The sequence below is a fragment of the Peromyscus californicus genome, unplaced genomic scaffold (genome assembly GCF_007827085.1).
Source record: "Peromyscus californicus insignis strain IS unplaced genomic scaffold, ASM782708v3 Scaffold_9__1_contigs__length_137607984, whole genome shotgun sequence".
In the NCBI taxonomy this organism is placed as follows: Eukaryota; Metazoa; Chordata; class Mammalia; order Rodentia; family Cricetidae; genus Peromyscus; species Peromyscus californicus.
Genome location: NW_026294617.1, coordinates 18,476,078 through 18,503,541, shown reverse-complemented (window position 1 = coordinate 18,503,541; position 27,464 = coordinate 18,476,078). Strand labels below are relative to the sequence as shown.

The 27,464-nt window shown below is 42.1% G+C and overlaps 2 protein-coding genes across 5 annotated transcripts in view; one reads left to right on the top strand and one right to left on the bottom strand.

Annotated features, from left to right (window-relative positions):
* The first annotated feature begins 99 nt into the window (after window positions 1-99).
* Window positions 100-23,294, top strand: Nudt6 (nudix hydrolase 6). Of its 4 annotated transcripts, none has more exons than XM_052729903.1 (7): window positions 100-371; window positions 3,761-3,964; window positions 8,362-8,417; window positions 11,100-11,154; window positions 15,394-15,885; window positions 16,121-16,256; window positions 21,660-23,294. In XM_052729903.1, the coding sequence occupies exons 1-5, from the start codon at window positions 143-145 to the stop codon at window positions 15,789-15,791; spliced, it is 942 nt and encodes a 313-aa protein (XP_052585863.1). In that variant the 5' UTR covers window positions 100-142; the 3' UTR covers window positions 15,792-15,885; window positions 16,121-16,256; window positions 21,660-23,294. The 4 variants fall into 4 exon arrangements, with proteins under 4 accessions (XP_052585863.1, XP_052585862.1, XP_052585864.1 ...); XM_052729902.1 differs by having other exon boundaries at window positions 15,394-15,976; XM_052729905.1 differs by lacking the exons at window positions 16,121-16,256; window positions 21,660-23,294 and adding an exon at window positions 904-1,084 and having other exon boundaries at window positions 259-371; window positions 15,394-15,798.
* Window positions 16,134-27,464, bottom strand: part of Fgf2 (fibroblast growth factor 2) — a 66,053-nt gene continuing 54,722 nt past the window's right edge. The window contains exon 3 of the mRNA XM_052729908.1: window positions 16,134-16,319. Within this exon, the coding sequence (XP_052585868.1) occupies window positions 16,134-16,319 (186 nt within the window). The remainder of the gene's footprint in view (window positions 16,320-27,464) is intronic.

The window sequence follows — 27,464 nt, the reverse complement described above, 5'->3', positions numbered from 1 at the left end:
GGGCGGGGAGGGAAGGGGCGGGGCGTGCTCCCGAAGCTGAGACGCGGCAGTGCCTTGGGACGTGGGCGGGGCGAGGCGAGACGGGCGGGGCGGGGCGAGGCGAACAGGCTCCTCCCGAGCGTCGGAAAGGCTAGGTGCAGCAATGAGGTGGCTGAAGAGTGTCCGCTGTTGGCCATCCGCACTGCTCCTTGCAGGCAGAGTCGGGCTCTGGGCAGGGCCGCGCACAGCCGCGGGCAGCCCGCGAGACGCCGGCGAGCTGCAAGGCGAGCTGCAAGGCGAGCTGGACAGATTTGGGGGCGTCTCGGTGCATCTGGCGCGGCACCGCGCGCTGCACGGGCTGGACGCTGCTGCTTTCCGGAGGCTGTTGCAGGGCAAGTGCGGGTCTCGGGCCCCGGAAACCAGGGCGGAGCATGCGAGGTGATAGCTGAAAGGACACCCAGCGGCCCTCGAGCTTTGACCTGGAAGTTCCCTCAGCCATGTCTGGGTCTAAAGCTTAGATACTCGCCCTTGCGATTGCCCCGGGTTCGCAGCGCCGAGCACGGTGTCGGCCACACGTTGAACTCTTAGTAAACGCTGATAACCTCACTGTTTGCTGCCTTGCCCCCTTAGTTTTGCTGGCACTTAGTTTCTGCCACAGTGTTTGCTAGGCAAAACTGTCTCTTAATGGGGGCAGATAGGAGCTGGCAGGTCAAGAACCGGTGCTTGTTTCTACCCACAGAGCTTTGTAGTTTTCAGTAGGAGTAACACATCACTGGCTTTGAACATTGAGCCTAATTATCTGAAAGGGAGCTTGAGTGAAGGAGCCCTAACTCTGGGATACGTGTCTGGTTTAGTAGAGCGGTCTGTTTTTCAAACTGAAGACATAGCATGGAAATTTAGCTATGGATTCTTTCACATAACCAGGAAACCACAAATGATCTTTATCCTGTGAGCAACATGGCAAGTAAGCGTCTCTAATGCCGTTTAATCTTCATCTTCAAACCAATGTACTTCACATCTCTCCTGTTTGTAAGTGCTGAAAAGCCCCACCTAGACTCCATCAATATTGCCAATAGGAGAATCGAATCCATTCATCCTCTGTTAGGTATGCACATTTGGATGGGTACGGGTGTTTGGTGTACCAGTGACCAATGATAATCTAAGCACCACTCCAGAAAGTATGCTTTATTTGGAAACGTGTCCAGAGTTCAAGTCCCAGATCGTGCCACAAGCTTTGCCAGGCATTAATCGAATGACCACTGAATAGGTGAGTAACGCTAGCCAGCTCTAGTTACTGGATAAGTATGATCAAAGACACCCTAAATGAAATCCCTCAGCTATGAAGTACAATTTTTTTTTACATATCTTTAATTAAACATTTCACTGTAATTTTTGTTTTAAGAATCTAACAAATATAAATTCATTTCATTTTCATAACCTGAAGGTACCCACAGAGGCAGTGGGTACCTTCCCCTGGCTCTGGGTCTGTACTTTCTTCACACTGCTCTATGAGCTGCTTCTAGCTCTGTGGTGATGGAATCAAACAAAACTAATGGACAGTCCCTGTAAAGAGGCACTAGTCAGGGAAGAAAGCCTCATAGGATGTCAGTGTCTTCAAGATTAAACATTGCAATGTTTAATTTTTTAATGTTAATTATGTTAACAGTTGCATTGTTAACATAAAACATTGCATTAGTAATGACTGCTAAGGCAGGTTTGCACATGCGGGCCACTATTCCTTTACTGCTGCTTTGTTACTGACAACCCAAATGTCAGGATTATAGTGTACCTAGCCCTCCATAGACTATTTCTTGGCAGAGGGGATTTGAGGCAGGTGAATGTTACAGATAGCTCAAGCTGATTCACACTCAAGACCCTCCAACCTCTGCTTCCAGAGCACTAGGATTACAGAAGTAATTACCATGCCTGGTATCACATTTGCAATGGTGGTGAAATAGCCTGCTTCTAGGGAGAGGATTACAAATTCATGACATTTTAACTAGAAATAGGAAACTAGTTAGTAGGTTAGGTGATGTGTGATACATTCTAGTGAGTCACGCAGACAGCATGTGTTACTAAGGTCACACAATAATAGCACCTGCACTACTATGGTTAAGAAACACTTTGTTGAAGAGGTCATATAGGAGCTGGGCTTCCAGGAACTGGTACAAGATGTGTAGATGGGGGAAGGGACCACGTTTCTTAGAGGGGGAGAAAAGAGGAAGAAATTCTTAATAGAGTTGGGTCTAAGATTTCAAATTCTATTTTGAGGAGTGAACATGAACAGGCCTGTGGATGAAGCTACTATGGGCACTGGATTCAGTTTTGAGATGGTTTGAAGTAACAACTGCAGGGAAAAGTTAAGAGTTCAGTGAGGTCAGAACTGGACAACCTCATGCTTTAGCTGAAGCGGAAGTAACGTGAATGGTCCAAGGTAAAGAGTTGAAAGGGAAAATCAAATACCATTGTTTTAGAAAGCAGCATTTCATTTGATTGGAAGGATTGTCTGGGAAGGAGCGCAGGAGACCTACTGCATGATAGAAATGTTCTGGAGTCTTAATGGAGGCATTGCTTAGGGGTGTCTACATAGGTCAGAATGCTTCAGCTGCACACTTAGGATTTGTGCATCTTGCTTTCTGTCATTATAACTCAATTAAAAATGATTCAGTTAGGGAAAGTGAGGTAGGAAAAATCTGATCCTATAGCCACAGTGCATGCTGGATCAACAACTTATAACTGTGCTAAGCAAATTGATCTCCAAAGATGGGGAGCCCATGGTCCTTAGCAGGTAGGAGCTTACATAAGCAAGACTAAGGGAGAGAAGAGGAAGTCAGGTGACCAGGAAATGGATGAAGACATCCTTGGGCACCTGGGGAGAGAGGGTGGGATGCAGGGTGGGGGTGATCAGTGGTTGAGAGGTTTTGAAGTCTCAGCTGTGACATGGCATTTCCCCACCCACAAATTAAAGCTTACCTGTCTTTCATGGTGTGAACTCTTGGATAATGTTAAGCATTTGAAACACCTAAGGTTCAAATAAGTAAGCACACCCCCCTGCCCCGGCTCAATCCCACAGAAAAATAAAATGTAAAGAATTCTAAAATAAAAAAACAATCTTTATTTTCAGAATGGTGTTTGTAATAAATTTGTAAATACTATGAATGTCTAGAGTAGAATTTGGCTGGGTAGTTTGTAAGATACATGAGGGAAGCTGCTACTATTGAGAAATCTACTTTCATTGAAGGAATTATAATAATAGACTGTTTAATATGTAATGTATTATAAAAGGCATAATATAAGCTGTAGTCATTATGTTAATGACAAAATCACAAGAAAAAAGAGAAACTAAAAATTTCTTCAGGCTGGTAATAATAGAGAATTCTGGCTTATTCTTTAACCACTTTGCAATTTGTAAACCAAAAATAACATCAGAACTCTCGCAGGAAGAGTTAAAATTGAATGTTGAATGTTAAAATTAAGGGCATTAAAAGGAACAGAATGGACTGGGGATGTGGCTCGGTAGTGGAGTGCCCGACCGCATATAACAAGCCCCTAGCTTTGATCCCCAGCACTGGAAAGAAGAAAGTACTAAACCCGAATTTGTTTCAAGTCGGTTCCTTTGTCCATTCTCCAGTGACTGAGCACCTGTTGTGTGCTGGACCTGTATGTAGGAGGCATGGTTATAAACACCAGCACGGTGATGGGCTATAGTAATGCCCAGACAGCGACTGCTCGTGCCACAGAAAAGCCTTACACGTTGTTATCTTCCTCCCCTGCATTCTAGCTGCCGTACAACAGTGGCAGTCAGAAGGAAGGGTAGCTGCATGGCTGCACGTCCCCATCCTGCAAAGCCACTTCATCGCCTCTGCTGCTTCCCTGGGCTTCCGCTTCCACCACGCAGACTCCCACTCCTCCACGCTGACGCTGTGGCTGGGAGAAGGACCCAGCAGACTGCCAGGATATGCTACGCACCAAGTGGGGGTTGCAGGTCAGTTTCAGATCAGAAATACCTTTTCACGGTTTGAATGTCTTCTTGCAGCTGAGCTGCTAGCCTGTCAGTGGATGTTGGTTCAGTGAGCGCTGTGCGACTGTGGCTGGCTGTCTTGGGAACCCACACAGAACAAGTGGAGAAGCAGTCTTCCCAAAGGCCACAGTTAACATGCTTCGCACATGGCGCTGAATTGGGATAAGGAAATAAAGCATATGTGACCCCAAATAAACAGTGACATTCTCCAGAAAGTAATTTTTTTTTTTTTTTGGTGATTCAAGTGTATTGCAATCAGAAGACATATGCCATAGTAAACTTGAAGCATGTTCAAGGAGGCAAGAAGAAGTTTTAAAAGATAAAATGGAGAATATTGGAGCATGTAACCCTTGGACACAGACATTAAGGGTAATAGTGGCATCATTCAAAGACTGAGCATGTCCTCGTGGAGTACTCTGTCCTGGCTTCGGCCAGCTGTGGTTCCAGCAGTCCTTTGTAATCATTATTATCAGGCATCTGTCTTCATAATCTCCCAGCTTTATTTCCTTTTGTTAGGATTGACACAAGGAACTCCATTTTGATTCTGACGAAGTTCATGGTTGTTTCATACATACTAGTGCTAAATATGCACTAAATGTCGTACAGGAAAACTTTTATGTTGAACTTGAGGCAAGGCAAACTAGCCATTCGATTATTTGACTATTACTTCCGAAGACTTTACATGGTTATGGTACCAAATGGTAGTGGTTTAAGATAGAACAGTATAACTAGTGTAGAGGCTTGAACCCCCGGTTAGCTTCAGAAGCAGAAAATTCTCATTGTTTGAGGGCATTGAAACCTCCTGGAGGGCTTGCCAAAAGGAGCAACTACTTCCATCCCCAAGGGTCTGATTCCTACTAACTTCTCTGCCAGCTGTTGCTGCTGCTCTTGGGACCATCCTTTGTGAACCAGAGTTAAGGAAATTCTTAGATTTCCAGAAAAAATAAAAATGAAAACAGAAAACCACACCTGAAATAGTAAGGAATCCTTAAATAAATGAAAGAACAATGCAGGTTAATTATTACCCTAGTAATTTGTGCCTTTTCGTATAATTCATACGCAACTTTAGGCTGGTCTGTGTATCAAAGTGTTGTAAGTGAGCTGATGGGAATGTCCAGTAATATGCTTATTTGTAGCCTTCTTCCCTGGCAGGAAGTAGACATTCAGAAACTTTCTCTGGGCTCTACCTCAGTAGACTCTACCGAATAATTTGGTGATAGGCTGATGCTTCATTGGAAGTCATGCAGAGCCATTGTGTGTGTGTGTGTGTGTGTGTGTGTGTGTGTGTGTAGGCCACCTTGGCTGTCATTCCTTAGGAGCCATCTGCCTTGTGTTTTATAACCTAGAGCGACTGATTTGGCTAGGCTGGTGAGGTATCAAGCCAAGGGGATATTCCACCTCCGAGCGCAGGGTCCACAGATGCACTCTGCCTGGCTTTTTAATGTGGAAGCTAAGGATCTGAACCCGGTTCCCCATGTTTGCATGGGAAGCATCTTACTGACTTCAGAAAAGCTCCCGAACTTCCTAAGATAGGGACCTCCTCCATGCCTATTCCACCAGTCTGTGACTCTATCCAGATGTTTTTCTTTATAACACCTAGTGCAAACCAAAGATGTGTGTGTGTGTGTGTGTGTGTGTGTGTGTGTGTGTGTGTGTGTGTGATATATATATATATATATATATATATATATTTACTCTCCTCGACAATATGCAAACTCCCTGAAGCCAGACATTTTGTATCTTGTTCACCATTGTTTCCTCAAGCTAAATACAGAGCCAAGTACAAAGGAGGCACCCAGTATACCATGGATGATGGATAGATGGCTGGCTGGCTGGGTGTAAGGATGATGGATGGATGAATAATGGATAGGTGTAAGGATAATGGATGGATGATGGATGGGTGGGTGGATGGATGGATGGATGGATGGATAGGTGGATGGATGGATGGATAGATGCATTGACATCTTTAATTACAGAACAGTTGCTGTGTCTTAGATGGAGCAGTGCTGTCCACGAGAGTGCCCATTTGGATTGAAGCCTAGCTATAAGCCCAGCTCTCCCACTAATGTCTGTGTGAACTCAGTCACTCCTTATGACACTCACATGACCTTGTGACAGGCGCCTGAGCTACTGCACAGGAGCCACACACTGCCTAATTTGCTAGAAAGGAACTTCTGTTTAATCCCAGTCTTGTGTTGCTTTAGCTTTATGCTTTGACCAGCAGGGGGCGCTCCAGTTGTGCTTAATATCTTTTCACTGTGTTAGTTTATGCTGTTGGTGAACACATTAAACAAAAGAGATGCAGGTAATCACAAAACCTTCAAATCTAAAAACAGGATTCTTGCCATTCTAATCCCATGGAAAGTCCAGTTAGACTCACATCATATGATACCTCCCTCACTGGAGTTAATCAGAGTTACGTGTATCCTTTCCTGCCCCAGAGTACCAAGTACAGTGTTTCGTTTCAGGTACTTTTTAACATTTGAATTTTTAAAATAAATTTTATTTATCAGCGTGTGTGTGTGTGTGTGTGTGTGTGTGTGTGTGTGTGTGTGTCTGTCATGTGTGTGCAGGTACCTATAGAGACCAGAAAACGGCATCAGATCCCGGGAGCTGGAGTTACAAGTGAGTGCTGGGAACTGAACTCGGCTCCTCTGCAAGGACAGTCTATGTTCTTAACCTTTGAGCATCTCTGCAGCCCTCAGTTACAAACAGCTCCTTTCACATGTGTTGCCTCTACATTTCTTTTTTACCTCTTTCTGATATTCTGTGTAACTTCCCTTTAATTTGTCTCCACTCCACACACATAGCAGGATATGATCGCAGGACAGGGAGTTTTGCTGTGTTTACTTCATCCCCAGTACCTGATCAAATGCCTCATACATAACAGGAGCTCAGTTAATACATAAGGGACTTCCAAATGTTACATAAGAAAGACTCAATAAAGAATGAGTAAGTATATAGAAAATACCTTCTCATGTGGATATGTTTAAGTCAGCCCATTTTAAGGAATTTAGTACAGATGATTAAAGTGTTATTTATGTTTTTTTTTTTACCCAAGATTGCCCAAATAAAACTACTAAAAAGAGGGGATGGAGAGATGGCTCAGCAGTTAAAAGCACTTGCTGCTCGTCCAGAGAACCTGAGTTCAATTCCTGGCACCCACATGGTAGCTCACAACAATCTCTAACTCCAGTCCCAGAGGATCCACTGCCCTCTCTGGCCTCCTTTGGCACTGCATGCCCATGGTACAGACATATATGCAGGCAGAACACTCATACAAATAACATGGGGAAAAAACTTTAAATACTAAAGAAAGATTTGGTTTGGGTCTAGCAAAGTCCTCAGTGTACTGAGCAGTGTGTATAATGAATGAGTAAATGAAAGTGCTAGATTGGAACTTTAAGCACATGCAGAATAAAGCCTTCCAAATGGATGAGCATGCTATAGAATATATGCACACACAGTAAGGAAATGTAACTGGCCTCAGACAGGTCTTGATGGATATTGAGATAGTTGGGATCTCTGTCAGGAAGCCGAGGCCTGCACTGTGCTTCAAGGAGTAAGAATTAGAACAAGAAGTCCAGTTGTGTCTTTAGTGCTTGGAGCACTGAGGTATGAATGCATGTAGCATGTTAGAAACCTAATCCCCAGGGTGATGGCATTAACAGGTGAGGCCTGTGAGGGTGACTGGGTCCAAGGGGCAGAGCTTTAACAAGATATTGGAGCCCCTATTGGCAGAGGCCTAAGGGGCCCACCCTTTCCCCGGTGGGGATACTCTCTATGAGAAGTAGTCCTTCAAAGACACTGTGTGTATCAGCATTTTGATCCTGGCCTTCTTAGCTTCTACATCTGTGAGAATGTTCTAAACTCTCAATAGACGGCGTCTCTTTAGAAAGCCAAATGGACTGCAGCAAGCACCCATGACTGTTTGAACACCAAAGATGTTATTAAAGTGTAAAAAAGATGCTCATCTGTGCGATGAGGCATAGGCAATCTAGAGAAAAATTGTATGTAGATGATTCTTGTACAAGTTTAACATGTGCTGTAACTACCCTTTGAATTCCAAACTGTAGAAAGAGGGAGGGAGGGAGGGAGGGAGGGAGGGAAAGAAGGAAGGAAGGAAGGAAGGGAAGGAGGAAGGAAGGAAGGAAGAAAGAGGAGGAGAGAAGAGAAAAGAGAGAAAACTGGTCAACTGAGCAATGCCCTCCTTAGTGGAGAGGTGTTTTACAGTCTTCTTGGCTGAGGTATCTGGACCAGACCTTCAAATATGGGTGGGATTCTAATGACCACAGGTGACTATGGGAGGAGTTGAAGGTGAATGAAATTAATACTTTGTAATCCTCTCCCCCCGCCCAAAGGTGCTGTATTTGATGAAAGCACCAGAAAAGTGCTGGTTGTACAAGATCGAAATAAAGTAAGTTGTTCCTGCCTTATAGATTGCTTTCCAGATATTCTCCCTAGAGTAAAACAACACATAGAAATGTTGAGACGGCTAAGGGACTATAGAAAGATGCTTTAATAACTGTTTCTAAGCAGTTATGGAACATTTAGATACTTATTTAAATAAAATTGTGATGGAGGCCTGCAGCTGCCAGTGTGAGCCTCAGTGTCGTGCTTACTTCAGGACTGTAGACTGTTACAGGGGATAATGTTTAACAGGGAAGACACAGTGTTGAGGCAGCATTCTTAGCATCGCCAGGAGCTCTGCTCCCAGTACAGAGATTGAAGCCCTGCTACCCGACAGTCCTGCACAGTCTGGACAGTCGTAGAGGGGATTCTTAGCCATAGAGCTTCCGGAGATGCTGCAGAGGAGGTGACATTTCAGACTCAGACTAGGAGAGTTTCTTACCGGGTTAAGAAAGGAAGGAGGGGAAGGGAGGAGAGAGGAGGGGAGGGGAGGCTAGGTGCTAGAGAGATGGCTCAGTAGTTAAAAGCACTTGTTACTCAAACCAGAGTTTGGCTCACAACCACCTCCAACTCCGGTTTGTGGGAATCTGATGCCTTCTTTGACCTCTGCAAGTATTCTCATCCATGTGGCACACACACACACACACACACACACACACACACACACACACACAGAGAGAGAGAGAGAGAGAGAGAGAGAGAGAGAGAGAGAGAGAGACTCACTTATACACGTAATAAAAATTAAAAATAATTTTTAAAAGTTTAGAGGATAGAAAAATAAACCGAGAAATTAGAATTGACTGTGTGAAGGCACAGAGTTCAACCAGGGGCTGCCACACTGGACACCGAGCAGAACCATCACTGTGGTCAGGAATGCTGGCAGTGGGATTTGACTGAGAGACTGGCAATGGTACATAAAGGCCACGAGAGGAATCCAGGCTACTAGAAGCAGCAAAGATTAAGAGAAGAACCACAGTTAGAAATGTTTTCATGCTCAGCATTGGTGTCAAAGAGAAGGAGAATGCCTTTTCTACTTCCGTGGTGCTGGGAATCAAGTAGGGGCTAGTGCTGCCTCTGAGCAGTGGCCAGCCCTGCAAGGGTGATTATCTTTACACTTTCTGACCCTTCATTAATGTTGCTGGACAAAAGTAAATGTTTTCCTCATTACAACATCATAATTTCTCAGAAATGCTATCCAAAATAATTCTAAGTAACTTACAGTGCCTAAATTAAGGTCCTATCTCTGACTCGAACAAAACTTTCTATAAATCAACATAAACTCATGTAGCACCTAAGTTTTATGTTTGCATTGGGACATAAATATATACATCTAATGGTAATGACTAGAGAGTGGGGAATGTGATTTGACAGACATGGTAGGACCCACTGCGAGGGTTCCTGGGAGCCAGATGTGAGTTTAAACTTGAGATGCAGATCATAGCTATTGACAGGCTTTACTGTGATGACAGAATGATGGTGTATTGGAAGGTTTGTCATAATAATTCCAAGTTCTCAAGTGCCCCATTACATAATTTTTTATTACAAATAGAGTTTATGATGGTAGTATCCAATATCTTAATCAGTTTCCGTAGAAACAAAGCTTCCAGAACCATATCAAAGTGTAACTCAAAAGACAATGCATCCTCGCAGATGAGGTCGATTTCTGTGCTGGTAAAGTAAGGCATAATATGCTTTGTAAGTTAATGTCAAGCCTGAGTTGGACACAGAAGGCTGGAAAGTCTGGATTCTATACCGAGTAATCAACAGTGTATGGAAAGCAGGAATCCTGCCACTGGCCTCCACCTACACGTAGATGAGAGGTGATGCATGCTCTCAGAAGCATACTTCCAGGAAGCCAAAGGGTCACAGTGCACAGTGGAAGGTCCATAAAGGTTTTATGAATGAAGAGTATGAGATCTGCTGGTTTATGAGGTCACTCCTCGTTCTTGAGATTTATAGTATGATGAACACATACAGCAGAATTCTACAAAGAGACAAATCATGTCAGCCATGAGAAAACTGTCTTGTGCTAGCTCATAATTATTTCACTCTATTCTTATTTCTTCCAGAGGTCAGGTTTATCTCCTTAGCTTCCTCCCACCAAAAAAAAAATTTAGAAATGATCAATGAGAAAAATACAAAGGAATGATAGCCAAGAAACCAAATTAATTTTATTCACACTACTCATAAAAAGCAATAACATTTTACATGAAACTATTAACACACAGAAATCTTGAGTAATATCTGTGATTAGAAACAAAATACAGTAAATGCATGTAAAAATCTAGAGTAGCATACCTCGGTGGTTATATTTATTCTGTACTCTACTTATAGCAGCATCTGTAAGATCCTATTTGTTCATATTTAACTAGCAGCCAAGTTCTGTAAAGTACACAAATTAATAGATATTTCCCTCCAAAGGTTCATTAATACAATCTCACATTAGCTAAATAACACCACTTCTATTTCCTGAAGTATAAGAGGAAAAGACTTCATCAATTACCATCTCCCTCAAAAGAGAAAAAAAAAATGTAGTAGTGAGAAAGCTGGGAGAAATAGAGTAAAATTACTAAAAATAAGTGTTTACTGCTGTGACCAGCTGTGGGTGGACTAGGGTAGAAGATGGAGAGAGTCAGGACAGAAAGGGAGTGAATCATGACCTCACCTGTTCATTTACTTTGCACTGCAGTTGAAAAATATGTGGAAGTTTCCAGGAGGCCTGTCAGAGCCTGGAGAAGATATTGGTATGTATTTATGTATTTCTGATAAGCTTGAAAATGTTCAGAGAGTTAATATGTTTCCTTCACTGCTTTATTTATTTAAGAATAAGAATTTAAAATTTCTAATTGGTTCAGACCAAGTCAGAAAATTTCAGGCAGATTTCTGGAGGGCTGATATACAGTTAGCATGAGTTTTCTAGCACAACTCATCCCTACGGGAGCATTAACACACCCTTTCCAGGGGTGTTCTGAGGTCATCTGAAAAGGAACAACTTGAGACCTCCATCAGTAAAGTTCATTATGAAGATTTTTTCAAATAAGGCTACAATTACTAAATTTTGAACTTGTGATCATATTATGGTCACATATGGGTGGACAATAATTTTAAATGAACTTTGAAGTTTAATAAAGCCAGCTACAAGGAAATAGTGATATGATTCTCTCGAAGATTTTGCCAGCTCTTTATTATGAATAATCCAAAACATAATAAAATACCTTATGAGGAAGTCTCAAGTGGGAAATAACATGCCTCCCCTCCAAATTAGCTTATAGGGAGATAGGATGGAAGCTAAGGACTTAGTCACTGATCTACAAAGTATAGAACGATGCTGTTCCTTAAACCATTAGGTTAAATTCAACATCATCCTGATCAATAAACAATACATTAGATATTCATATTATTTCTCAATGACCTTTGCTTTAACGTGTACATTCTCATTTCTCCTTAGCCAGCCACTATATTAGAGCAGTTTCCTATGTTAGTTTATATTTGAGTTCATGTTCATGAAGACTTGAGTTTTTATATGTTACACAGATCCGAATGCCCTGTCTGTATTTACATGACCAGCTCCTAAAAACCCATGAGCATGTGAATAACATTCAGATATGTAAAACAAACCTTGGTTTTAGGGTCTCACTGACTGCTTAGTTCTCTGTGTGTGTGTGTGTGTGGGGGGGTAGTCTGTTGACAGTATGTACTCTAGGGACGTTGGTGTGATGGCACACACCTGTTTATCCCAGTACTGAGGAGGCTGGGGCAGGAGGATGGTGTTTCAGGCCACCCTGTGCTACTCAGACCATGTCATCAAAAACATCTGTATTTTGTAGGGTGCCAAATACTGAAAGCAAAGGCCATGTTTTCTATAAGACTACCTTCATTTTCTCCCAATACCTGTGTAGTATGTGAGGGTGTGTGAACAACGTAACTCAAGTCCAGCCTTCTCACCCTGCACACTGAGGGGAAGTCATCTGAGCCCCGTGCGCCTTTCCTTCCTGAGACATGCCTTTTCAAATGAATTGAGGTGTTTTTTTCTTTTGAACATCAGTAGATTCTAAGAATTTCAGACAGATTTAGATGTAAATGAAAAAACACATTTTCAAGTTAAGTATGTATAAATTCAGGTTTTAGTATAATTCCAGAATCTTTCCTTTAAGCCTAGATAATTTTAAATGTACTACTAATTTTTTAAGTATTTGTGGTTATCAAAATAGCCTATCAGGACTAAAACAAAGGCAGCAGTTGGCATTCACCATAGCCTTAGAACTTGCTCTTCCACAGCCTGTTTCTGTTGATAGCCAGTACAAAATAAAGACTAATGAGAAAGCCAGGGTCTTTAGACCACCAGGAAATTATATTCTTGAAACCTTAGTTTACGAAAGCATGAAACACACTTTGGGAATGTTGCCATCCTGAACATTTCGACATTCACTGGCTGTTAATTAGCCTGCTATTAAATACCAGTAAATAAATGCTAGTTAATTTGGAAACTCATTTGTTTGGAATCTTTTATTCTCTGATAATGCTAGGTAGATGAAACATTGATATGATAAATGTTTTAAGAAATTTAGTTGGAAAAATGCAGAACAAATTGAAGTCCTTAAGGCTTGAGTCTAAAGGTGTCTTGAACAGTTCAAAGGTATAAAATGCCTTCCTAAAACATGTCATTACCATGGGTGAAAACCGTATCTTGCTTCAGCTAGCTAGGGATGTTCAGCAGGGTCAGAGGGAGCTTGAAGAAACCCATATGCTGAAAGTTTCCCATCATTTTATTCCATCTCAAGACATTCTGTCAGTACATACTACAGAACAGAAGAAACTTGGAACCTCGGTACTGTCCTGTTGCAATCTAGTCTGACATTCAAGCAGCAAAAATGAGCTTCTAGATTCTTCACACACAGTAATTGTTATCTCGGCTGAGTTTAAAGTCTGTTTAAGTAATTGGAAAGAAACAACCGTTTATCTTGATCAATTTAAATTTCCGTTGGAACTGAGGGAGAGGCTTCCGTTTTGAGGTGGAAGGGGAGGATGGCCCGCCCACATCTCAAAAACAAAAGCACTGGATTGCACTCCGGTTTCAGTTAGTCGGTGATGTCCTGATTCGAGTTAAACTATTCAGTCTACCCAGGCAGTGTCTCTTCTGTCTCCACCGTGGTACTATAGTGACTGCAAAGCAGGACACTCACGCTCTCATTTACCCTGTCCTGTTTCTGTGATTTACAAACAGCTGGTCACATTAGTGGTGCTAAGAACTGAGCAGGATCCCCAAAGTTATTTTCCAGAGCATTTAAAAAATACATATGTATATATATGTGTATATATGTGTATACATACATATATATTTAAACAAGAGTTAGAGGCCACTATATAAACATTTAAGACTAGTGCCACAATTTTTAGTAATAAATTTAATAATGTATCATATTCTAGATGAAAACCATTTTCTTACTAGGGAAACATTGTGAGCCTAGAGTGTTCTTTGATGCCTCCTTTCCCTCCTCCTCATGATGTGGTACCAGGAACTGAACTCAGCATCTCACACAAGCTGAGGCAGGCCATCTTCATGGTGAGCTGTATGCCTTGTCTTGGTGCCTTCAGTTATGAGATGTAATTTCTGGCCATGCTTAACCTATGGACAAATCTCAGTCAAGGGAAGTCAGTACACAATTAAAGAATGGTGGGAGAAAAAGAAAAAGAAGCCGGGCGGTGGTGGTGCACACCTTCAATCCCAGCACTCAGGAGGCAGAGCCAGGTGGATCTCTGTGAGTTCGAGGCTTCGAGGCCAGCCTGGGCTACAGAGTGAGTTCCAGGGTTCCAGGAAAGGAGCAAAGCTACACAGAGAAACTCTGTCTCAAAAAACAAAACAAGAAAAAAAGAAAGAAAAAGAAAAAGAATGGTGGATATATGTCTTGTGTTTCAGACCAAGTTACTGTTCCTGTGAGCCTTTCCAGAACTGTTTCTTAGAAACAAGAGCATATCTTGGGGGCTGGTATGTGTCCAGGAGGCAGGAAAGACAGTCAATGGTTTGAGTGCCTAGGAACTATATGCTCTTGACAGCTCCTCATACCCCAGGCATTATCAGTAGAATTACTGGCAAGACAAACTTATGTGCTATTTGGCAAACATCCAGAGAGGCATTAGAAGGCGTTAAATAATCTATAACAATTCTAAAGATTACCAGAAAAGCAATCAAGGCAGACAGCTATAGAGCATCAGAATTAGTCAAGTCCATTCAGACAGTCTTCCTGGGTGTCTAGAAAAACTGGACATAAATGTATGCTAATGGCAATAAAAGTCCTGCCATAGAAATTTGTATTTTATGAAAAATATTTATAATATGTGAAAACCTTTGTTGCATTATAAAATTATATGCATTATGAAAATGTTTGATGAAACAACTATTGCATTTTGGGATTGAAAGAATGAACCTAAAGTTTTACGGAATCTGCTCTCGAGAAAAATCAGTTTCCAAATCAGGCTAGGACCCACTGGCAGCTAGGAGAGGGGCATAACCATGGGGAAGGACCTCGCCCTGTGGGGCAGTGGGCTTGAGATCACAAAGAAGTCAGAGTCATTTCACAGCTCACTCAAGTACATTCAGCACTACAGATTCCTGTAACAAGGGATGGGTCCTTTCTCTGTATTCTGATGTTCACAAACTCAGGGAGTTTGATGAATGTTCAGGGCAGGACAATAGTGAAGGATTTATCAGAATGTTAACTGCAGCTTTGTTTGCAAATGTGTTCTTGCCTTTGGGAAATAGAACAGAAGAGAGATTAAGAAGATGTGGCTCCCACATATGACACACGAATAAGCCCCCAAAGAGACCCTCGGGGTCTCAAAAGCATCTTAAAAACAAAGTGCTTTTCACAACCTCCAGAAAGCAGCTTGAAGACAAAGTTTTGCTTTTAAACTTCCAGATTTTAACTGAAACCCTTGATGGCATCTCTAGGAATGAAATCTCTGTTTCTCTCTCTTTCACATAGGCGACACAGCAGTCCGAGAGGTTTTTGAAGAGACTGGTGTGAAGTCAGAATTCAGGTCCCTGCTAAGCATCCGGCAGCAACATGGGAGCCCTGGAGCCTTTGGGAAGTCGGACATGTACCTGATCTGCCGCCTGCAGCCATGTTCCTTCACTATCAACTTCTGCCAGCAGGAATGCTTGAAGTGTGAATGGATGGATCTAGAAAAACTAGCCAGGATTGAAAACACCACCCCCATCACCAGGAGGGTGGCTTGGTTATTGCTGTATGGACACAGGGAAGGGTTTGACAAAATTGACCTCAGCATGGAGGAATTCCCCGCAGTGTACACAGGCCTGTTCTACAAACTCTATCACAGGGAACTGCCAGAGAGTTACAGAGACACAGCGGGAACAGATTGAACGCAAACACCAGAGGGAACCAAAGATGGACATGGTCTGCGCCTGACCCCTGGCGCCAGTTCTCTCACATACATGATTTCCATGGTGGAAATTCGTAAGTGTGCATACTTTTAAATCCTCCTCTCAAATAAAGAAAATAAATGAAAAAGACTGTGGCTCTAGTCATCCCTGCGTCACAACCAAAGGTCTGTAAAAGGGGGAAGTCTAAATTTTTCCCAAAACTTGTTTTTCTTTACTGAGGTAATGGTTAAGTGTTTTACTGTTACATAATGAGTTATCAAACCAGGTGTCCAAACTTAGTTGTATACATTCTTTTCTCTCCTTAACAGTTTCTAAAGTGAATCAGCTCTTAGCAGACATCGGGAGAAACAGTATGGCCTTCTGCCCAGGTCCTGTTTTGGATCCGAGTTTATACTGCCCAGTCCGCTTCAGTGCCACATACCAACTGGAGTACTTCCGGGACCGGTAAGTGTTGTAGTTATTAGATTCCAGCCGTTCAAAAAAGAAACACTCTTCTGTAACACACTTCTGGAAAAGAAAGGAAATGTTATTTTTATGCTTCTCGTGTCAAACACCCGTGAGAGGACAGCAAGATAGCCAAATGAGCAAGCCTATAGGTCAAAATGTGACAAGACAGTGGCACAGCCCCTCCTGGACGCAGTAGCCCAGGGACCATCCCAGCCCTGTGATCAGCCAGCAGGGTAGGCAGCATCCCAACGGAGGTGAAGGACCATACTACCGTAGACGCAGAGCTTCACAGCCTAACCGTTCAGGGATCCCCAGCAAGGCCACGTGCTGTACTGAGAACCATACCAGGAGGGCCATGTGCTATACCGAGAACCACACGGAGGGAAATTCCTCCAGGTGTGGCTCACACACCCCCTTCATCCCTGGGACAACTTTACAGTTAGGCATTTTCACTTTTACATTTCTCATGGGTTTCAAGGGAAAGTGTCAAAAAGGTAACCCAGAATACTCTTCCCACAAAGCATGGGGGACAGAATAAGTTACCTGAAGTTACAAGTGTTGGCTACTGGCTAAAGTTGCTTGTAGTTTGCCCTGTAGAAAACATATAAGGTTGCCTGCCAACTGCTGCCTGTGGGCATGAACCACCAGCACGCTGCATGACAGGTTTGGGGCTTTCTTAGGCAGACAGAAAAGGTTACAGATGCTCGGTAAAGACAGATCCAGATTGGGGGGGGGGGGGGGGGGGGGGGGGGGGAGAAAACCTCTCAATGGGCTACAGTGTGTTTAAAAATGTACAAAGACTTGGGAGAGAAAAGAAAAAGGGTATAGACAGTCTGTATTTGTGTGTGTGTGTGTATGTGTGTATGTGTGTGTGTGTGTGTGTGTGTGTGTGTGTGTGTGTGTATATATATATATATATATATAGTTTTAAAATAATAAAGTCCTTTAAAAGGGAGTAAAGTAGTATTTTAAAAAGTCACATAAAGATGGAAAATACACAGAGAGTCTGGATCCTGTATGTTATTGTGTTGTCTTTAAATTTTTTTGGCTGCTAAGAGACACTGGATTATGAAAGCTGCCAGATTAAACCAAACTTTATGTTTTAAAATACCTTGACTTCAAAATGGAAGTCAGAGGTGTGTTACTTTGTGGGAGAGGTTATGCTTTTATTTCCACAGGAAATGAGAGGCTGGGGATTCATTCCAGGCTAGAGATGCTCAGGTTTGATCAAGGAAGACCCCTGAAAATCCTGGGTACAGACATAAAAAAAGAAACCTAGAAAAACTATAAAACAAGTAATAGATATTTTACCAACTCAAACATAAAACAAAAAACATCTTTTACTGACTTGTACACCCACATATTCTGTACTTAGAATGTATGTGACCTTAAAAGTTTATGTATTTTCAGAACAAGGGGACCAAACACCAATGAAAAGGGATAGCCCAGGTGATCCAGCCTCTCAGAGTGCCTCTGTTGCAGTTTCCTCAGAGTTCTGCATCCAAAACAGCTTCAAGGCTGTTGACTGAGATGATCCAGCCCCACAAACTACTCCAGCTAAAACCTAACAATTATCCTAATTTTCTTAAGTTTCTCCCAAAGACACCAGCACCCACAAATAGCAGGAAGTAGTCTAGAGAATGAAACCCACATTCCCAAAAGATGGACTATTATCATTTCAAGGGGGTTGGTTACAAGTTGTTATTGGTCATGGGTTTAAAAAAAAGCTAAACAAAGGAGTAAAATTCAAAGATTTCTTTCTAAAGGAAGAAAATGGGGATATAATATAAAAATGATACAAGGGCAGATTATTGAATATACTTTAATCCAAAAAATCAACTATTAATCTTATATATTTTATATTGGTGTGGATTTTAGTTTATTGATACAAATTTAAAGTTATTTTTGTTATATTGTATGTATGTGTCTACTCTTGTTTAGTGTATTGTGCTCATTTTAAAATGTAATTATAATTAAGAAATACAGATTAATAGTCATCTATAATAGTCAAACTTATAGTCATGTCAGGTATGTTTTCAAAGTCATACACAGATATTCTTAGATAGGTAGATATAGTCTTCAAATACTTCAAAGACCTACAGAATATGGCATTTAATATGTTTAATAATCTAAGGCTTTTTATGGCAGTGAGACACATCTCCTGGCAGCACCAGTTTACTTCAAAGGAGATAATAGGCATCAAAAAAAACTCCATACAGAGTTTGTTTTCTTTATGACAAAAGCTAGCCATTTTGGCAAAGAAACTTCCCTTACCTCAATTACTGACAGTATACTGTCCAAACTGGACCAACAGGATACAAAAGAAAGCAACTGTCAAACTTTACCAAGACAAAGGAGGACAATCCTTCAAAATACCCTGCTTCTCAGAAAAGTTTGTCAGATATGCTAGGCCTGTTAGATATGTAGGCCAAAGATGGATACCCCAACATCACCAAAGAACTTTGGGTGACTGTCCAGGTAGCTAGATGTCCCTGTCGTTAGGTAACATTTCACCCTTCTGGGGTCTTTTTCTGGAGTTAAAGACTAAATAATTCAACTTATAGTTTTGCTTAGTTATGATAAAAAGTAAATTAGATATAAAACTTTAGACTCACAAAGATAAGATAAATAATAGAATATTTTCTCTAAATTTACCAAATACAAATGGACTGGATATTGTAACTTAGTTCTTACTTGATAACTGTTTTTGTTGTATATAATTTTACTATGTTAAAGTTAAAACCTTCCTCTTTTAGTTAGACAAAAAGGGAGAAATGCTGTGGAATAATCCTTCTGTACACTGTAAAAATGTGTTGCTTTCGTTGTTAATAAAAAGCTGATTGGCCCATAGCTAGGCAGGATTTTCGGGGCAGAGAGAATGCTGGGAAGAAGAAGGGCAGAGTCTGAGGAGTCTTAAGTCAGACACAGAGGAAGCAGGACTTGTAGAAAATGAGGTAACAAGCTGTGAACCATGTGGTAGAATTTAGATAAGAAATATGGGTTAATTTAAGTTGTAAGAGCTAGTTAGTAATAAGCCTGAGCTATCAGCTAAATATTTATAATGAAAAATAAAATACTCTGAAACGGTGGATGGTGTGAGATTGAAAAGCCAAATGCCAGTCAGTAAGAAAGAACAAAGTATAACATACTAGTTTCTGAAGAATATTCAATCTGGAACACACTGGTTTCTGGAGAATAAGCAATTCAGGATGTACTGGTTTCTTTTTGCTTACTTGTTTGTTTGGTTTTTTTTTGGTTTTTTTGAGACAGGATTTCTCTGTGTAGCCCTGGCTATTGTGGAACTCACTCTGTAGACCAGGCTGGCCTCAAACTCAAAGAGATCCACCTGCCCTCTGCTTCTGAATGCTGGGATTAAAGGTGTGTGCCACCAATACCCAGCTGGATGTACTGGTTTCTGAGGAATAAGCAATCTAAAACATACTGGTTTCTGCAGTTTTCATTTTAAATAGGAAGAAGGGACGCTGCCTTTTAGTTTCTATTTGCCTGCATGAGAAACACAAAATGGCTTTCAGATATCTGGGTCTGGAAATAATGTTGTGAGCAATGGAGTCTAAAAAGCTATCACATTATTTAGGGAAACGTTCAGAAATTAACTTCACAGTGTCACCTTGGGCCATGGGGGAATCAACTATTCACCTTAAAAGAAAACAGGAAAAAAAAATCACTGCCTTCTTAATAAGTATATATGTCACCCAAATGGTACTTATATAGAAAACCATATCCCTACCACAGTGGGCTCCATTTTCTTTTTAGTTAACAATGTTAGACTGGTTCTTCCTCAATAATCTTGTGAATTACACATTATAAATTGTTTCCACTGTTCTGAGAATTGACTGGCCATAAGATGTTTTGTGGCATGTTAAATGTCTGACCATAAACCTGTAACATATACATTTCCCATGATCATAAAAATAACTGCAAAATTCCGACTTTCAATCACTTGCTCGCTTGGTATTAAGAGACTACTCTGTCTTTAATCTGGGCCATTTTCATTCTCCTACAATGGGAGACTGAAAATATGGCCTGGCCATTATTAAATTTTTACTTTTCAGTATCTCAGGGTTAGTTCCTGGTTTTTTGACACCATAACATGGATATTTTTAAACATAACAAATAAATTCAAGATGTATAAATATATAAATATATGATTTGTATTAATAAGTATATTAGGTTCCACTTTAATATTTTTTGTAGATTTAGTTATTTTTATGTGTATGAGTGTTTTGCCTGTATGTATGTATGTATGTGCCCACAGAAGTAGAAAAGGGCATCAGATCCTCTGGAACTGAAACTATCAATGGCTGTGAGCCACATATGGGTGCTGGGAATCAAACCTGGGTCTTTTAAAAGAACAAATGCTCCTAACCACTGACCATTTCCCTTCACTAATAAATACAGAATGGTATTTTGAAAAATACTAGTGAACTTGGAATTCCATAGAGTACTACATGCAATAATTCCGAGAAGCTATTTGTCTTAGTTACTTCTCTGTTGCTGTAAAGAGATGCCATGACCAAGGCATTGTTGGAGTGGGTGAGAGCCAAGCAAGAAAGAGGGCTGAAATATTCCAGATCATGGCTGCGACCCATGTTTCTTTAGTATAACACAGATTCAGATGGCTACATAGATATTTATACATATGTGTATAAAGTTAGTAACGTACAAATCTCTGACAGAGCTTGGAAGCAACAACAGCTCCAAAAGCAACAAGCACACTAATCATGTATGATTCCACTTTCTAATAAAAGCAATAAGATTCCTTAGAGAAATGTATCACTCCAGGTTACAATGGGGGATTTACATGTGTCTTGGTGCCCAAGAAGTGATGGAGTGCTCAAAATAAACACATTGAGAGGTATCAAGAGCACAGAGCCAAATGCAAGAGTTCCCAAACATTTCAGCAACAAAATCAGTCTTTGGCTAAATACTTAATAAAAATGATTGAACTGAAGAGTAAATGGAGAATAGACAAATTTCCAACATAAACTTTAAAAAATGTATCTAGGTAACACTCCCACCCACAACGACATAAAGCAAAACCACCATAGTCCACCCTATAAGAGTAATTTAAGCTGGGTGGTCGTGGTGCACACCCTTAATCCCAGCACTTGGGAGGCAGAGGCAGGTGGATCTCTGAGTTTGAGGCCAGCCTGGCCTACAGAGTGAGTTCCAGGAAAGGCACAAAACTACACAGAGAAACCCTGTCTTGAAAAACCAAAAAAAAAAAAAAAAGAGTAATCTATATAGTGACAACCTTCTTGCAACACACCATCCTCTAGGTGTGAACAGCTGCATGGTGACATCCTTTCTGCAACGTACCATTCCCTGGGTGTGAACTGCTGCATGGTAACATCCTTTCTGCAACATACCATTCCCTAGGTGTGAACAACTGCATGGTGACTTCCTACCTCCAACACACCATCCCCTAGGTGTGAACAGCTGCATGGTGACATCCTTGCTGCAACATACCATCCCCTAGGTGTGAACAACTTCATGGTGACTTCCTACCTGCAAGACACCATCCTCTAGGTGTGAACAGCTGCAAGGTGGCATCCTTCCAGCAATATACCATCCCCTAGGTGTGAACAGCTGCATGGTGACTTCTTTATGATGCTCCATCCCTTAACAGTGAACTCCTGCTTAGTGACTCCCTTTCCAAGGAGAGGAAAGACTAACTTCAGAGTGGAGATACTCACTCTCTCAGCCAAATGATGAAGTCTGTACTTCTGTGGTTGTCCGCTCAAACTTTCAGAACTCTGTCTAGCCACAAGAAAAACACCAGGAAATCCCAAACTGGAGGATCCTAAAAATGACTGAATGTCAAAATAATGAAAAATAAGGAGAGTCTAAGAAATGGTCACTGTCTAGAGGAAACTACAGAGACAGGATGACCAAAGCTGGCCCGGAATAGGATCTTCAGGAGAAAATTAAAGTGTTATACGTCAGTATGGACTTTAGCTCCTGGTATCACAGGGTGACAGGCAGCCAGCCACCCTAAATGGAGAAACACAGTGGGCTATCTTCCTGACTTTCCTGCAAACTTAAAACTATTATAAAAGCAAATTGTATTTTTAAGAAAAATGCATCCTGATGTGATTATTATACAGTATATACCTGCACCAGACTGTCTACCCTGAGTATGTAAAACTGCACGACAAAGACAAAACACAAGGAATGCAAAAAGACTAGCCCTAAAACTGCTAATGGTACCCGAAAAGAACCCCTCCATCTGGAGGGGTGCCTTAGTGGATAAAGTGCTTGCTATGCAAGTATGAGGATGAAAGCTGAGGTACCCAGAACCCACATAAATGCCAGGTGGGGGAGTAGTGGCCACCTGCAAGCCCAGCACATGGGAGATAGACAAAGATTCCCCAGAACAAGCTGGCTAGCCAAACTAGCCCAAATCGCTCCAGATTCAGCAAGAAACCTTGTGTCTTAGTTATTGTTTCTGTTGTTGTGATAACACACCATGATCAAAGGCAACTTTTGGAGGAAAGGGTTTATTTTAGCTTACAGTTCCATATTACAGTCCATCACTGAGAGAAGTCAGGAGAGGAATCTAGAGGCAGGAGCTGATGCAGAGGCCATAGAGGGGTGCTGCTTACCAACTTGCCCCCTCATGGCTTGCTCAGTCTGCTTTCTTAGAGCACTAAGGACCACCAGTCAAGAGGTAGCTGGGCTCTCCCACATCAATCAACAACTAAGAAAATATACCATAAGCTTGTACATGGGCTGATCTGGTGGAGGCATTTTCTCAGTTAAGATTCCCTCTTCCAAAGTGACTATAGTTTGTGTCAAGTCCACATGAACCTGCCAGGACACCCTGCCTTGATACATAAGGTGGGAAGTGGTCAAGGAAGATGACAGATGTCAACCTTGGGCCTCTACATGCACCTGCATAACCTTGCACACACAACCACCACCTCCATCACACATACATGTGCAGAAAATAATTTCTCCAGGGGCTGAATGTAATCTCTAGTTACAAAATAAAAGCAACTAATTGTTTTTTAAGCTGTTTTTGAGTGTTTTTTTTTATCTCCACCACCCACAGACACAAGCTGTTTATATATATATAATGTGTATGTGTGTCCCTTTAGTTTATGTCCTTAAAATGTATCATCCCTTAAGAGTGAACTGCTTTCCCAGCTGCTGCTGTTGCCTGCACAAGAGTCACACAAGATCAAGATAGTCAACATTCTAGGCAGGAGGTGGGAGGGGCTTACCAGCCTCCACCCCTAACTGGCAGTTGATGGCTTCTAGGGGAGAGAATCAGTTTTCCTAAAGGGTGTGGCCTCTGATAGGTCAACCATGCTCCATCGTATGACCCCATACCCAGGAGTATATGAGCAGCATAAATTGAACTGAGTGAGTTTAAAAAGAAAAAAAAAAAAACAATATAAAGTTGGTAGGGGATGGGAAGGTGGGGATGGAAGTTAGGGGAAGAAATGAGGAATGAATATGATCAAAATATAAGGAATGCTCAAAGAATTAATAAAACTAGTATATTAAAAGAGTAAACTGCTATGCGGTGACATCTTTCCTATAAATCCCATGTGAAAATTTGGATTTAGTCTATCTGTTGCAGCATCCGTGCCTGCCACATAGCTAAATTAATGAGCAAATAAAATAAATGTTTTAGGTAGGTTAAAGCTACACTGATGTTTCAGAATCTGAATAGGAGAGAAACAGGGCCAGAGAAATCCAGCTTTGAGTTGAAATATGACTGTGGTTTAACTGTACTGACTACAGACTCTCTGAGGAAACTTAAAAGATGGCGCTTTCCAAGAGTCTAACTACCCTGACTGGACATTCATGACACGATGGCTTCCAGCCAGTCAGGCAGCCAGGGTTCCAGCTTTGCCTCACCCCCTAACTAATGTGCACAGTTTCCTGACCAAGTTCTGTCCCTTCTCTAGGCCTCACTGGGCCATATGAACTTCACAGTTAGAAAAGTCTGTGACACAGCAAGATGCCCCGTGGCTTCCCAGCGCCTGCCTCTCCTGTTTGCACGCTGGCTCTGGTCCTCATTCAGTTTTAGGCTTGAACCTTAGGGCCACTTCCCCATGCTCTGTTTTCTGAGTTGTTTACTCATTTACAGTACTTTGATTTCTGCAATTTTGGCTTATGAAGGAGTTTACTCAATAGGAATCTCAAAATGCATTTGATCGTACCACTTATGAGAATGAAAAACAGATGTGATGTAAGTATTCATGTTGAGCATTTCAGAACCAAATAAAAACCACAAATGGGCAAAGTTAAGAGCCAATGTGGTCTCAATCTTATAAAAAGGCTGTGGAGAATTGTTGGAAATGGCTTCTAAGGGCAGTAATTCTCACTTGGTCATATTTTCTGCATTCAATATAGCATTTCATCTTTTTACAGTGATGCAGCTTTTTTTTTAAAAGCTATTTCTGACAAATTTGATCAGTGCAGACTTTCAAGCTGCATACTGAACCCTAAAACGCTCTTTCCCTACTTTTCTATGTTGTAGAATTCATTTCGCTGTCAAAACCCCTCAAATAGGTTGGGTGGTGGTGGCGGCGGTGGCGGCGGCAGCGGCATATGCCTTTAATTCTAACAGTCAAGAGGCAGAGGCAGGTAGCTCTCTGACTTCAAGGCCAGCCTGGCCTATAGAGTGAGTTCCAGGGCAGCCATGGATACACAGAGGAAACCTTGTCTCAAATAAAATAGCAAACAAACAAAAACAAAACAAAAAGAAACTGAGTAAGAAGCCTGTCCTCTATCAAAGAACTCGAACTCCAAACTCCAAATACAGGTCTTTGTAGTGAGGTACAGCTACTGTTTGGACACTTGTATTCCTTAGCTTTGAAAAGAGGAAAGTCTCTTTTAAAAATTTTTTCAAGAGCTGGAGAAATGCTGGTAAAGTGTTCGCCATGTGAGCATGAGGACCTGAGTCTGAGCCCAGACTCACATTTAAAAAGCCTTCCATTGACAGGCATGATAGCACATGTCTTTAAACACAGTACTTAGGAGGCAAAGGCAGGTGGATTTCTGTGAGTCAGAGGCCAGCCTGGTCTACATAGGTAGTGCCAGGCTATCCAAGGCTACATAGTAAGACCCTATCTTAAAAAAAAAAAAAAAAAAGGTAAAAAAAAGCATGATGTCATGTGCATGCAATCCCAGCATTGGTGAAGTGGAGACCAAGGACCCTGGGGCTTTCAGTTCAGCCACCTTAGCCTACTTGGCAAGCTCTAGCAAGAGATCCTGTGCAAAACAAACAAAAACAAAAACAATAATGGCCTATTGACTCCAGTTCTAGGAGATCAGATGCCCTCTTGTGGCCTCCACTGGAACTGCACACATGTAGTACACACACAAACAAGCCGTTACACACATGTAAATAAAAAGAAATTTGAAAAAGTAAAGTGCACAGCATTTGAAGAACAATACTAAGGCTCTGGCCTCAACAGCATGTGTATCCACACATATGAGAACACACACACACACACACACACACACGCACACACGCAGGCACGCACGTTTTTAACTCATGAGCAATCTTTAACCTAATGCTTTCAGACCACTGTCCTGTAAAGGTGCTACAGTACACACCAGTCCTTTCTTGTACCTTCAACCGGCAGTAAAGTCAGCACAACTCTCTGAAGTTGTCTCCAAGAGGATGAGTGTTTGGGAACCACTACAGGAATCACAGAGTGGATGTTAGGTCCCAAAGAAACTCAAGACTAATGGCCATATCAGAATGGACCCTGACTACCAGGCTCCCTCTGTACCAGATACCTGTTACAGAGTCCTGGCTCCTCTCAGCACTTCTCACCCCTACTCTAAACCTCTCCAGCCTCTGAGCTTCCCTTACCTTTCCCCAGCTTCTCTTTTATATAACCTAGCCACTTCGACCGTGTGCTCTGTCTTGACCTCTTGGCTTCCTTCCAGGTTCTCTTGGTCCTCTGCTCTTGGCTCCTGATCCCCTCACTTGCTCCCCTCGCTCTTCTCTTCCTCTCTTGCTCTCTCTCCCCTCCCTCTCCTTGAATGACTGGTCTATTCTGCTGGGCATGTTCAGTCTGGACTCTTCCAGATGCCTCTGGCTGTTCTCTCCTTGTATCTACAATAAACCTTCTCTACTATACCTAGAAGCGGTTATGTCCTCTTTTTCATTCAGTGGGTGACATTCACAGCAATCCTGTGTTGCCATTACATACGGAGTGATGTGGGACCAGCTAGAAGGTGGGCAAACTTAAGCCTGGGCAGGCACAAGCTTTCAAACAGCTTCTCTAGACATGAGGGACATTCAGATCCCCAAATAATGGCTCCTGATCAGCACACTGGAGTTCCTCCAGAAGTCACTACTGTTGACAGCTCAATCCTGGCAGATCTGACTCAGGGAGAAAGGCCCTTTGGCATGGCCATCGGCACCTCTCCTGCTGTGAGGTACAGCACTCACTTCTTCAAAGAATGACAGTCCACCCTGACCAGCGGAGAAGAGGGATTTGCTGAGAATGCACGACAGCCAGTCAGCCGAACTGAATGCTGAGGCCAGAGATTAGGTCGTGACTTGGCAGGACTGGGCCCTCTAACCGGGGCTGGAACACACACCAGCTGTTACCACAGCTGATCTGGCTGGTGCCCTCCTCAGAAGAGCCCGGCAAATCTTGAACTATCTGTGTGTGTGTGTGTGTGTGTGTGTGTGTGTGTGTGTGTGTGTGTGTAACAGTTGGGCTTTGTCCCAGCTGAGAGTTTGTGACAAATGTCTAAATTTTCCTAAACTGACTCTTCCTCTATCAACTTGGTGGCAATCTGTTGCATCATGAAGAGTTGGCATGCACTAAGGGGATAGAAATCCAGTGAGACTCAGCAGGGCAGGATGGCCTTCACCTTGAAACACTGTCTTCTTTGCTGAGGTAGGGACTGGAAACATTGCCTCATTTTTTAGTACATTATGAAGCCTGACACCTATTTGTCAAGAGAAAAGGTCAGAAAATGAACAGCTCCGTTTCCACCTCTATCATCTTTAGCTTCTTTCCTCTCTTTTGTAACCCAGCCACCACAGAGATGGCAGTGGGCAGGTAGGCAACTTCCATCTCGGGGCTCTTGACAACCACGGTGCTTTCTAATCACTGCAGAGGGACCGGCCATCCAGCTTGTGTTCGTGAGACCAGTTCCTTTCCCGATTGCCATATAGGCTCCCTGTGATCCAGTCAGATC